General features: G+C 47.9%; 1 protein-coding gene across 1 annotated transcript in view; it reads right to left on the bottom strand.

The window, feature by feature from the left end:
* Positions 1-4,879, bottom strand: part of GNA13 (G protein subunit alpha 13) — a 40,930-nt gene extending 36,051 nt beyond the window's left edge. Inside the window, exon 1 of the mRNA XM_075014979.1 lies at positions 4,529-4,879. Within this exon, the coding sequence (XP_074871080.1) occupies positions 4,529-4,811 (283 nt within the window). The 5' untranslated portion in view covers positions 4,812-4,879. The remainder of the gene's footprint in view (positions 1-4,528) is intronic.
* Between the last annotated feature and the right edge of the window lie 8,080 nt (positions 4,880-12,959).

Below are 12,959 nucleotides of genomic sequence, written 5' to 3'. Positions count from 1 at the left end.
TTTTAAACCTTCACTGGGTCAGCCCTGGTTCTGGGTGTTTTGTTTTGTTTTTTTAAATGTGAAAGGATAAACAACACTTCCTTATTCATGTTCTCCATACTACTGATGATTTTATAGACCTATACCACATCCCTCCCCAGCTAGCTCTTTTCCAAGCTGAACAGTGACAAACTTTTTGATCTCTCCTAACATGGAAGCTGCCCCATAACCCTAATAATTTGTCATCCTTCAGTGGCATTTTCGAATTGCAATACATTTTGAGATGGGGCATCCAGAACCATAGGCGATATTCAAGGCGTGGACATACTGTGGCTCTTTATAACAGCCCTGATAATTTTGTTCCTCATCTTTTTCCTAATGGTTCTGGTTATTTTTTAAATTGCTGCTGTGCAGATACTTTCAGGGACCTAATCACCATGAGTCCAAGATCTCTTCCTTGAATGAGAACAGCTAAGTTAGAGCTCATCATTTTCTATGGGATTATGTTTCTAAAAGGCATTACTCTGCACTCAGTATTAAATTTTATCCTCCCAGTCACCCCATTTAGTGTGATGCCATTGTAACTTTCTGCAGTCAACTTTCGACTTACCTGGAGAATATCTATCACCTGAAAATTTTGCCATCTCACTGTCTACTTTCTTTTCCAGATAATTTCTGAATGTTGAACAGCAATAGTCTCAGCACAGACCCTTGAGGGTTTCATTGGGAAAACTGATCATTTACAACTGCTCTGTTTCCTATCTTTCAGCCAGCGGTCAATCCTAAATCAACCTTCCCCCCTCTTATGGCAGCTTACTTTGCTTGAGAGCTTTTGTTGCAGTACACTGTCAAAGACTTTCTAAATTTTATGACCTTTGTCCATATGCTTTTTGACTGACTTAAAATATTCTAATAGATTAGTAAGGCAGGCTTTCCCTTTACTCTAGCCATTGTGAACATAATTTCAGCCGACATACCTAGTACTGAAGTTTGGCTTACAGGTCTTCAGTTGTGAGGATAACCTCCAGAGCCACATTACCTATCCTTTAATCAGCTGCGGCTGATGTAAACAATACATATCACAATCAGTAGTTCTTTAATTTCAACCCAAAAGTTCTGAAGGAACCTAAGTGTAATATAATTTGATCCTTGTGAGTGAGTGTTGATCAATCTGTTCCAAAACCTCCTTCTAGTAGTAGCAATAATCAGTTATAGATTTCATGGATTATGTCAGACAACCCATTTACCAATGTGACATTAATCAAGACTTCAGAAAATGAACATTTCTGTGTTTCAAGATACTCACTTGATTAAATCTACATCATTATTATTCATGGGTAGTGCCATTACGTGCACTATTTTTCTTCTCTAATAATTTGTCAGTGAAAATAACTAATCAATTTAAACTAATTTAAAGTTTTACCTTTCAAAACCCATACAAGCAGTATCAGTAAAAAAATAACACGACTGAGAAATTAATATCATCAGATTTTCTGATAAAGTGGAAAAAGTCTGAAAAGAGGAATTCAACCTGATGATGCACGTATAGGACCAGCCAAGGGAACAAAATATCCCGATTTGAGAACCGCTTCTACAAAAACCACACATAATTCATTCATGAGAGTGTGAATAATGCAAACTATTTTTAAATGTTCATTCTCTTCTAGTAACACAACCACCCATTCCAGATTGGCAGATGGAAAGAAAACTAAATATTAGAAGATTAGCCTGCAATCCTTATTTGCATATTTGCAGCAGCAGAACCTGAGTCTGCAAACAGAACGCTGCCTTGAACACCTGCCTAATACATCTTTGCTAAAGGGAAAACCTTACTTAGTTTTTGGAGATCCTAAATGCAGGGTGGGGAACCTAACACCCAGCATTCTAGATCTAGCCCCCAAGGCTCAGTGCTCCCCCTCCTCCCATAAGCATTCAGCCAATTGTGGGGTAGCGGCTGTAGAGCCACAAGCCTCACACACTGAAGTCAGGCAAGCCATATCTGGATCCAGCCCTGGCTCCCCCATCCCCAGATAGGGAAAGAGGAGCACTGAAGTATTACCAGAAAGCTTCCCTGCCTGCTAGAACTGCAATCAACAGGAGCAGCCAAGGACACAGAGTGATGTGTGCCCCTGGGGAACTATGCCAGTAAGTGCCCCCTTCCTGCCCAGACCTCCCTCTCCCCAGCCTGCTCCTGCATCCTACCCCCTCCCACTAAGACCTCCCAACCCCCAGCCCATGCCTTCACCCTCACCCCCGCTCCTGTGCCTTCCCTCCAGCCCAGATCCAATACTCCAAGCCCGCTTCCTGACAGCTCCCTCCCACACTGAACCCCTTATTTTTGGCTCCACCCAGAGCCTAGGGAGGTCCACAAAATATAGCCTGGGCCCCTAGTCTCTGGGGCCGGTGTTCAAGGGGAATGAAGGGAGTGTATTTTTCCCCCCTTTCTTATCTGTATGGCACTTCTGTGGGTCAGTAACCCCTGACCCAAAAAACACTGCCCACCCATCCTAAGCACTTGATGGAACAAAGAAAGACAAGGGGTAAATTTTTAACTGAGTAATTTACGAGTCTTGTTTCCCTCTTCCAAAAGTGATTTTCAAAGCCTCTTAGTATAGTTTTACTAAAAGTCAATGGAACTTAAGTCCTAAATCACAGGCACATACTGAAAATGGGAATTAAAACTGTGTGTGATTTGAAAATCTCATCCCTGTTGTCTGCCTTAAAAACTTGAAGTCTAATCTGAAAATGAGAAGACCATTCCCTACAACCGTGGCCATACCAGCCCTTGCCTTTTGGAAGGGGCATGGTAAGACGACATTTCAGCAAATGCTGATGAGGCGCTACCACAAATATGCAGAGCCTCATTAGCATCTGCCCAAGCAGTTCATTACCATTACCATTCCCCTTCCAAAAGGCGGGGGTTACCATCTCCACAGCCTATGAGTGCTTGGATGGCCATCTAGAAGACATTTAGATGTCACCCAACTGATCAGCAGAGCACCCACGGATAGCAGCATGTGTTTCTACAGGTGGTATACACGGGCATTTGTCTTCGTACATATAAAATTTATTTGGGACATGGATGGAAAAAATTAGAGGGAATGCCAGTGACAAGAATAATTTAGAGGAACAGGATAAGGAAAAAGGGATGACAGCAATCGTAGGGCATACTCATTTAAGCCACATACATGTTTCCATTTCAGCACTCTGGTTTTGAAGCAGACAGAGAAGGATGCACATGTTCAGAGAAGCCCACATATACAGCTACACCAACACAAGCGCCCACATTTACTGCAATACCATATCCACTAAACCAGTTTAACAGGCAAACTCTCCTCCCCCAAAACTCAGTATGCTTCTCTTCCATATTCTTTCAAAAGCACCATTTTCCTACCTTCCATTACTTCCTGCAGAAAAACATAGTGGATTAAAATGGAGAAGCTGAAATCTGACAGTGAGATTTTTTTTTGGGTACACATTGAACTTCCATGGTCCAGCTCCAGGGCACTGGACCAGAGTTCTGTATTGTGTAGCGCCATTATCAACACTTCCACTGCTTACGGGGCTCTTAGAAGACATCTGAGGCAAATTACAGCCAAACAACAACAACACAGAACACTGATGGCCAAGACTTGTGGCTGTAAACAAACTTTATGGGACCACAGGAAACTTGACCACACCCGTAAGTGGTCGCCCAGCTAACTAAAAATCTTACTGGACCACAGATGTTACCAGACAAAAGCATGCCAGACTAGACTCAAGCTCTATGAGTTTTTCATAAATAAAGCTTCAAATATACACCAGGACAAGCTGGAATAGCCCCAGTGCTACAGATTACAGCCCAAGCTACCCTACTTCCTGTAAGGTGGCCCACCAGCAACGAAACTCTCCCCTCAGTGGTTACTGCATGAGCTAGCCCTGGGTTGCATGAAAGCCTGAAGTGATTGAAACCAAAAAAGCAGCAAGTGATCAATGGAAAGCGGCAGGGCTGCTTCTTGGACAAGGTTGAAGAAGGTCGACCAAACAGCACCTCCTCCATGGATCTTAGTACCCTACCCACTCCCGCCCCCCCCCGTTCCCTCCCTCGTCCCCAGATTATGACTCCCACCACGCAGCCTCTCGTCCCGCCACACCCCACGCTTTCAAGTCCCCCTCCCTCGGGCCACGCCGCCTCACACGCTTCTCTCTCTCTCTCTTACCCCGGCGATCCCCTCCTCAGGGCCCACCCCCCACCACCCCACGCTCGCTCTCATCCCCGCCCACTCCACCGTGTGCGCTCACCCCCTCCCCCCGGGAACAGCCCCACCCCCTCACTTTCCCGCCTCTCCCTCCCCAAGATCGGCTGCCTCCCCCCGTCCTCTCAAACCTGGGGGATCGCTGCCCTCAGGTCCTCCCCACCCTCCGACACTATTACTGACCCCAGCGCAGAGCGTCCCGTGCCGGCTCAGCCGGTTTCCAACCCCGCCCCGAGGCCGCGGCTGGGCCCGGCAGCGGAAGATGGGGTGCGGTGAGGGGGCCCAACCTGGGCAGCGGAGGAGGGGGCGCCCACCTTTGATCACATTGCTGTAGATGGTGGCGCGGAACTCCTCGCGGGCCGCCCGGTCCCAGTCCTGCCCGTGGATGATCCGCATCTGCTTGAGGAAGGTGGACTTGCCGCTCTCGCCCGCGCCCAGCAGCAGGATCTTGACGAGGCGTTTGACGTAGGTCTTCTCGCGGTTCAGGCACTTGTCGATCTCCTTGGACTTGCGCTGCTGCTCGGCCTCGCTGCTCGTCAGCAGGCAGCCGGGGAAGCAGCCCGACAGCGCAGAGCGGGACGGCAGGAAGTCCGCCATCTTAACAGACACTGCCAGGGAGCGGCCGCCGCGCGCCGCAGCTGCAGCCCAGCGGCCCCCTCGGTGCGGACGCCTGCGCAGGCGCCTGGCAGGTCGCTGCGGCCGCCGCCCCGCGGCCAAGCACGTGACCGGCACGTGACGCCCCCGCCCTCCGTCACGTGACAGAACGGCCGCCGATTGGGCCTCGCTGCGCCATGAGGTGAGCTCGTCTGGGGCGCGTAATGCCGTCGCCGGCTTCGGCTGCGCGTACTTGGGCGTGGCCGGGAAGAGGCGGGCTAAGGGAGCCAGGAAGGGCGGGGCTGCCCGAGCTCCCTCCTCGTATGGCGTGCTGACTGGGTGCGCTATTTGTCGACGCTAAAAAGGGAGCGTCGCGAAATCTAAGATGCTCGGCGACCGTTCGCTCCGGAATCGGGGCCGCGCTGTGTCCGCGCATGCGTACTCCTCTGCGGGCGTGGCCCGCGAGTCTCCGTGCCCACGCGCGTACCTGGGCAGCCCCTAGTCAGGTGCGCGCGCGCGCAAAGGCGCCCGTCGGCTTGAGCGTGCACGCGCGTGGTTTGACGCATCTGTGCGCATGCGGTCGTTTGCTTATACACGTGGGCACAGGGCAAGTGTGCGTGGTGGGAGCTGCGGGGGTTTTCTGTTGCGTGAGGCGGTAGCCCTGTTACTCTGTAGTTTCTCAGCACACAAGCAGTCCCATAGGGCGGTGCTCCTACCACTCCGCTTTCCCAGACCTAAGTGCTTGGACAGCTACCCAGGAGGGGTTTGGGTGGTAAGCAGGGCATCCACAGCCAACAGCCTGTGTTTCTGCTAGGGGTGCACATTTGCATACACCTTGGTGCACATAATAAAATCTATTCTGCCCATGGATGGGAAGAATTAGCAGTGATTTACACAAACCCCAAATGTCTGTCCAAAGGTCTGCTTGCACACTCTTTTCCTTGTCTCAGAGGTAGCCGTGTTAGTCTGTGTATTCGAGAACAAGAAGACCTGTGGCACCTTACAGACTAACATATTTTGGAGCATAAGCTTTCGTGGGCAAAGACCCCCTTCATCAGATTCATGAGTGGGGTAAGGGGGGTTTACCATGGGGTATTTCCTTGTGTTACCAGGTTCTGCTCCCCTTTCAGGTTAACTTTGCTGCTGCATAGTAACAGAGAGGTAGCTGTGTTATTCTATACTGCAACAAAACAAAACAGCAGAAATGTATCACTTTAAAGACTAACAAAATGATGTATTCAGTGATGAGCTTTCCTGGGACAGATCCACTTCATTGATCTGATGAAGCACATCTGTCCCACAAAGGCTCATCATCGAATAAATCATTTTGTTAGTCTTTAAAGTGCTACATCTCTGCTGTTTTGTTTTGCTGCTGCAGTAATAGTATCCTTTGGGACTTGGAAGGACTCGAACATGGAATTTTTTTTTTTTTTTTGAGGTGGGTATGTTTTCAACATTTTGATCTAAACAGAGACAAGTCATTGGAAAAATGGCATCATATGGCTCCATTTCTTTCTGTTTGCTTTGGTTTTTGGTGTCTCTGTGACTCCATATTAAATGTCTTCAATTTACACATAAGAACTGCAAGCTCAGCTGGAGATCAGAATCTCAAAATGGCTTTGGTCCATGCATTTCAGTAATTATTATATTTTGAAAATACATCTTATTTGACAGCTCTGTTGCAATTATATTATCCTAACCAGAATGTGTAATAATTTCCCTTTAGTGGTTCTGATCTAATATGTTTATACGACTTAATGTGAATCAACTTAACTTCACTCAATGTAAAAGTTTTACAGTTGAGTTCAAAGGCTTTATATATGAAGTACTTTACTCAGTAGAGTAAGTAGATTATTACAGAGACAGCATATCTGTGGTGCAAGAAAGTGCTGTTTTTACAGTCACTTTTCCAATCATAACTGCTGAAATTTCTCCTTAAAATAGGTAGACCAGATTTGCAGCTGAAATCCAGCTGATGCAGCAGAAGAAAAGCTACCAGGAAGCAAGTTACTTTTTCCAGCTTTCACTTCCTCCAGGTCTGGTCCCCTGAAAAGTTAGATTTGAGCATCTTGGGTGGGACCCCGCTGCCACATAAGCTGATTTTCATCAGCATATGAGGCAGGAGTCAGCCCCACTCCTCCTCCCCCATGCAGCTGGAATCTTGCTCAAAGCCATGCCGCCTGTGGATTAAGAAAAGATCAACCACCAACTAAACGGTAAAGATCTGCATCTTAAACTTCATTTATTAATGAAGCTGTTGTAAGCAGGACTATTAGTGACTTTAAAAAGTATCACCAGCACTCGGACTATACATAGAAGTCAAAAGGTCAAATTTCAGCCCTCTGCCTCAGAAAAGTTGCTGACCCTGGAGCTCGGCAGTGGAATTCAGTCTGATATATGTGCTTGACATGCTTACAATATCATTCCACTGGCTTAATGTCTATTATCTGTCATATGCTCAGATAAGAAAGGGGTCACGCTTGTAGTACTACCAGTGGCAGATTGTGATTTATGAACACAAACCAAAGAATGTATTCTTAAAAAAATATATCATTCAACAGAGTTTTTCATTCAACATCATGCTCTTCATTCAGCAGGGAGACAGCAAGGAGAATTGACTAGTGGGATGTGAAGAGACTGGTTTTAATTTCCGTGCACTTCAGCATTAGGACAATGCCTCAGAGTTAGGATGTGATGGGACCTTTTCCTTGCATTTATTTGGTGTTACTACTAATCAGGAGACAGAGCAGAGAGATAACCAGGGCTTACTGGGATTAGCTGTGGAGTTTTTATTGTGCATGTTGTCTGAAGAAAAATCAATCGGGATCCAAACACAAATAAGAAGCAAAACAAAAACCCCCTCACTGACCTGGCCCCCAAGTGAAAAGTAAAAACTCATGCTCAACTCGGGGCAGCAGGGTGCTCCTGCTTGGGGCATCGCCCAGCAGTAGGGTGACCCAGCACTCACCTTCCAGCTCTGTGAGGGGTTGCCAGGTTTTGGAGACTTGTCTCAGGGCTGGAGAGCGAGCTCCAGCTTACCCTTCTGCTGGGGGAATGCCCCTCACCTCACCTCATGGAAGATCAAAGTAAGCCTGGGGCCAGATCCAGCCTGCTTTAAGGCATGGTACTCATTGGGTGCAATGTGGAGCTGTTCACCCCAGGCAGGATTCTCCGCCAAATTCTGCCTGCAAGGGAGTAGCAAACTGCACTGGCACTGTGGCAGCACGCTGCCCTCTCCTCCCCATGAAGTGATGAAGGAGGGACGGTGTCTTGTAGCACATAGATGGATACCCTTGGAAAAAAAAAACAGTCTGTGGGCCCTGGCAAGCCCAGGACCTGTGGTTGCCACTAATGCCTCGAGATTTGTGGGCCAAGAGGGCAAAATCTGGCCCTAATGTAGCTTTCCAGCACTCTTATGAAGCATGCAACTATAGAAGTATAACTGGCTCCATTCTAAAGCTCAGACTCTGGAATGGAAAGTGATTTTGCCCATGTGTATGTTTCTGGATTGAATTCATGGGGCCAGTACTTGCAGTCCCCAGAAATTAGTGAGTGGGGAGGGAATCTTGCACAGATTCTGCCTTCATTCTGACTGCCTTGCATTCAGATCCTGCCTCCATTCTTGCCCGAATCTTAACAGACTCACACGCAAAATCAATCCAAGGAAACTCAGAATTACCCAGCTGCCATAACCGGGGATTTGCTGGTTTGTTCTTCTCTAATCTTTGGTAGTTAACTGTTCTTTCCAAGACATTTTACATCTGATCTGCTAGAATAGTTGGCCCACTGCTTCTGATGTGTCTCCTTTGACAGCGTCACTTGCTGGCCCAGAAATGGGGAGCAGATTTCTGGTGAGGTGCTCTGACTTTTTTCACTCACAGCATGGAACCCCGAATCCATTCCTGATTCTGGCTCTGTTTTTTTGCTGTTCCAACCCCTTCAGGGTGTTTATTCAGGTACTGATTTTGAAGCACATGTTTTAGGCAGAGTTGGCTTTAGCTGTGTTTGGCTTTAATTGTATCACCATTAATACCATAAGTTCAGAAGTATCATTATCTGTTGATATCTAATCAAGATGATTTGGAGTCTATGTACTGTAATTTATTTCCTTTCCCTAGTTTTAGGTCATCATCATCATCAATAACCATGGGCTCAGCACCCATTGGTGTCTGATGCCTCTCTCACTATTCCTTTCCATCTTTCCCTGTCCAGTGCAGAGGGGCTTAGTTTCTATGGACTAGCTTCACACCAATCTACTATATCATCTACCCATTCTCTGTGGGGTCTGCCTGTCCTTTTCAAACCGTCCATTATGCCAAATACCACGGTCTTGATTTTTTGTCTGTCGTTCATTCTGGAAATATGCCCAAATAGTTTTAGCTTCCATTTTATAACCTTCTGCAGTAGGTTCTCTTTTGGCTGCATCTTTAAATTGGACTATAAAGGGAAATCCTGCTGTAGCCTTAAGCTTGGAGTCCCTGGCCTTCCTCCATAATTGGTATCAAATCTCTCCATGTGGCTGGCAACACTTAATGCTGTAATCTAACTGGGTTTCCAAGCCATTCTCTTCTGACCTCTTGCATGCTTGTTACCTCTCTGATTCTGGTTTCATTTGCAAAGCTCATCACAGCTGAATAGAAACCAGAGATTCCTGACAAATGAAGACTTGAAGCAGTCATGTCGCTTGGACAGAGATACCCTGAACCCTCTCCTGCCTTGCAGCTGCCTACCCCAGCCCTGACCCCTCCTGCACCAGGAACTTCCTCCTGCCCCCAGTGCAGCATGGAGACCCTCCCACAGTCCAAACCTTTCAGCCCAAGACCTGAGCCAGCACCCCGCTTTGCTCCATCCCCTGTCTCAGCTTTTTGAAAATGAGTGAGGATGGGGCAAAAAGGGGAGCATTTAGTGAGAAAGGTGGGGCCTCAGAAGGGGTGGGCAGGGGCATGGCCTCCGAGAAGTGGTGGGGAAGTAGGCAGGGCTGGGATATATGGGTTTGTGGTGGATCCTGGATTGCACTTAAATTAAAAAAGTGATCTTAAAAAGGTTGGCGAGCATCTGTCTACTGTAAATCCATTCCTTCTGCTGATTGCCCTGGGGCGATTTCTGTGCTGCTAGCTTTTCTGTCATTAACTTTGTCAGCTCCTGAGGACTGCCAGTAGATGAACTTTTGGAAAAACTAGTGAGACAGTTTAACTGGAAGAAGATGAATATGGGTGAAAAAAATTACCCCCTGAACCTTGTGGCAATCAGCTAATGCCCTGAAGCCACAGATCTGTTTCCCCAACATTCCCAGGCAGAAGTCCAGAGGTTGTTAATAATCACTAAATCACGCAGCAGCAGGAAGCAGAGAATTGCAAAATAAAACCTGTCAAGCAGGTGTGCTGGCTGTCAGTGGCGACTGATTGGCGATCCCAGGAAGGTCAGACTGCGTGAGGGTCATACCACTCCAGGAGAGTGGCAGGACTGCCCCACACCAGAGCCATCCTGTCCATAGGATGAGGTGGGGCAGCCGCCCCAGGCTCTGCACTTTCAAGGGCCCCGCAGTGACTGCCCCACCCATCCTATGGATGGCAGAGGGAGGATTACCTGAGACAGGGCGCAAGCATTGGGGGCAGGTGCAGGTGGCGGCAGCAGCTGCAGCCACTTGCAGTGGCCTCCCCTCGGCCTCTCCCTCTCTCCCGCACTCAGCATGTGACACTCAACCACAGCTTCTTGGCCTACTGAGTCCCGCTTCTCTGCAGGCAGCTGGGAGGCTCCAGCCTCCCGTGGAGAAACGGGGTTCAGTGGGCTGGGAGACCACAGTGGAGAGCCATGTGGTGAATGGCAGGGGAGAGAGATCAGAGGACAGGCATCTTCTTGTGGCTGCTACTGCTGTCCACTGCCTGCACCACTGCCCCAGGAGATCCCCAGCCAGATAGGTTGGGGAGGAGGCCAGGGGTCAGGGTAGGGGGTGGGGCAGGGCTAAGGCCAGGGCCTGCAGCACAAGGAGACTGCCCAGGGACCCACACCTGGGGCACTGGGTGGGGAGGTTGCCCTGGGCCCCACCCACTCTGTTGGGATAGCCCTGCCCCACGCTCACTGGAAGTGGCATGGCGCTGGTGACGAGCGTGTGTGGGGGCGCAGACACTTGGGTGCATGCGACCCCTTGTGCACCCCCATGTTTTGCCCCTGCTGGCTGTCATACGATTGGAAGAGATGCAAAAATTTACATGGGGAGAGATAAGATACGGGAGCAGAGGCTGCTCATTCAGACGCTTCCAAATAATGTGTTGTTCTTCAAGGTGCTGCAGGTGCCTCCTTGTGTTGCTGGAACTGACTAACATGAGGTCATCAGCGCCTTTAGGCTATTGATGAAGATGCAACCTTGCAATGACTTCAGAACCAATGCACTTCACTGCGGTGTGGGAGCTGCGATATGCAGCTCAGACAAGAGTGACTTGAAAGTGTGTCACTGAGATGTGTTTGTGCATAGTGTATATGTGCATCGGTTCGGTGTGCGTCTGGGTGTGTAGTGTGGGCACATCCTTGGAGTCTTTGTGGGTGCATCCCTATGTGCAGAGTGTGGACGCTGATATGAATGGGGCGGTGTGGTGTGCAGGTGAGTGCATACAAAGGTAAGTGCATTGTATATTCATTAGAGTGTGTGATCTTTATGTGCGTTTGCAGTGTGTATATGAGTGTGTGCCCGCCTGACGTGTGAGTGATGGTGTCTGTGGTAAGTGTACATAAATGCATGTGCATGATATATGTGTTATATGTGTGGACGAGTGCACATATGAATGGTGGGTGGGGGTGTGGCATGTACTGGTGTGGGTGTCCCCAGGGACGGCAGGTGTTTCTATTAAACACCAGACACAATCATTATTGTTTTGCTGAAGCATTAAGATCTCACCTCTGTCTCACCCACAGAGGCTGTCTCTCTACATCAGGGCTGAAGTGCATTACTGCGGTGGTGAGGAAGTTTGCGTGACTGTTGCTGCATTGTACGTGTCTGGATAAATGATGGTTTTCAGTCTGCCCTGCTGTGAGTCTCACACTATTCATCCATCCGTCAGTCCTGGGCAGAGGAAACTCAAGCATGAGGAGTCTCTGTGACTGCGAGGCCTTTTCTGAATGCTTATTCAGTGCCATTCATCGACTCCCTTGACATGATCTCAGAGTGGGCTTTCTGGGGGGATCCCCATGCACTTTTTCTTTCATTCTAAGTACTCAGGTGGCCTCAGGCTTTTTGGGTTCCTTTCCTTTCCTTCCTCTCCGCGGGCATAGCCTACTACTGATGTCAAATAAAACAAACCAGAGGTGATCCTGGAAGGGTAATTTTCTATCCAGCCCTGTAAACTTCAGTGGAAAACATTCATTGTCTTCACAGGATCATCTCCTCTGGAAGCCTGTTAACTTCACCACCATCACCTGTTCATGATTTTAATCTCTAGTCTTGCAAATGCAAGTAACTTTACTCACATCATTAGACCTCTTGACCTTCACAAGAAGGGCTGTGAATTCCCCAGACTGGATGGGCTGAGCACCATTTGCAGCAATGGCATCCAGTCTTTCTGGTCCGACTGGGTTCGCAACCCCATCAACAAGACTACTCACATGCCTCAGTGTTTGCTTGGCTGTGCCCCTTAGAACCTAATTGTTGTCCCCTGTATGTGGCTGATTAGGACCCTACTTGCTCCTTCTGAACTGGCTGGGTGGTTGGCCACAGAGTTCAGATTGAGCCATGTTGAGTCCTTTGATGGGGAACTTTTTAAGGCAAGGCTTTGTCTTTTTTGTTTTCTGGGAAGTGGTGTTGATGTAGACGTACTGTACAAAATAATAAGAACAATAATCTAAGCAGAAATTGTCATTTTGTTGTTAGGAGTAAAACATTTTATTTAAACTTTTTTAAATGTTTTTCAGTAAACAGTAAGCACGTTGACTTCACATATTACTACATTTCAGCACCACCAGGAGTACTGATTTTAAAAATACTATTGTGTCATATTACATTTCTACAGAAATGTTGGCAAAGGCACTTTTTTACGAAGCAGCTGAAAGTGCTGATTTTTCTTTCATTTTACAAATGAAATGTTAGCTGGTGGCAGAAACCTGTTGTTTTTTATATATTATTTTCTAATGCACCAGCCAAAATACTGAATTTTAAAGCAG

This window comes from Carettochelys insculpta, chromosome 20, assembly GCF_033958435.1.
Source record: "Carettochelys insculpta isolate YL-2023 chromosome 20, ASM3395843v1, whole genome shotgun sequence".
Lineage (NCBI taxonomy): Eukaryota > Metazoa > Chordata > Testudines > Carettochelyidae > Carettochelys > Carettochelys insculpta.
The sequence above is the reverse complement of the archived record's forward strand: the minus strand, read 5'-3'. Positions and strand labels throughout refer to the sequence as shown.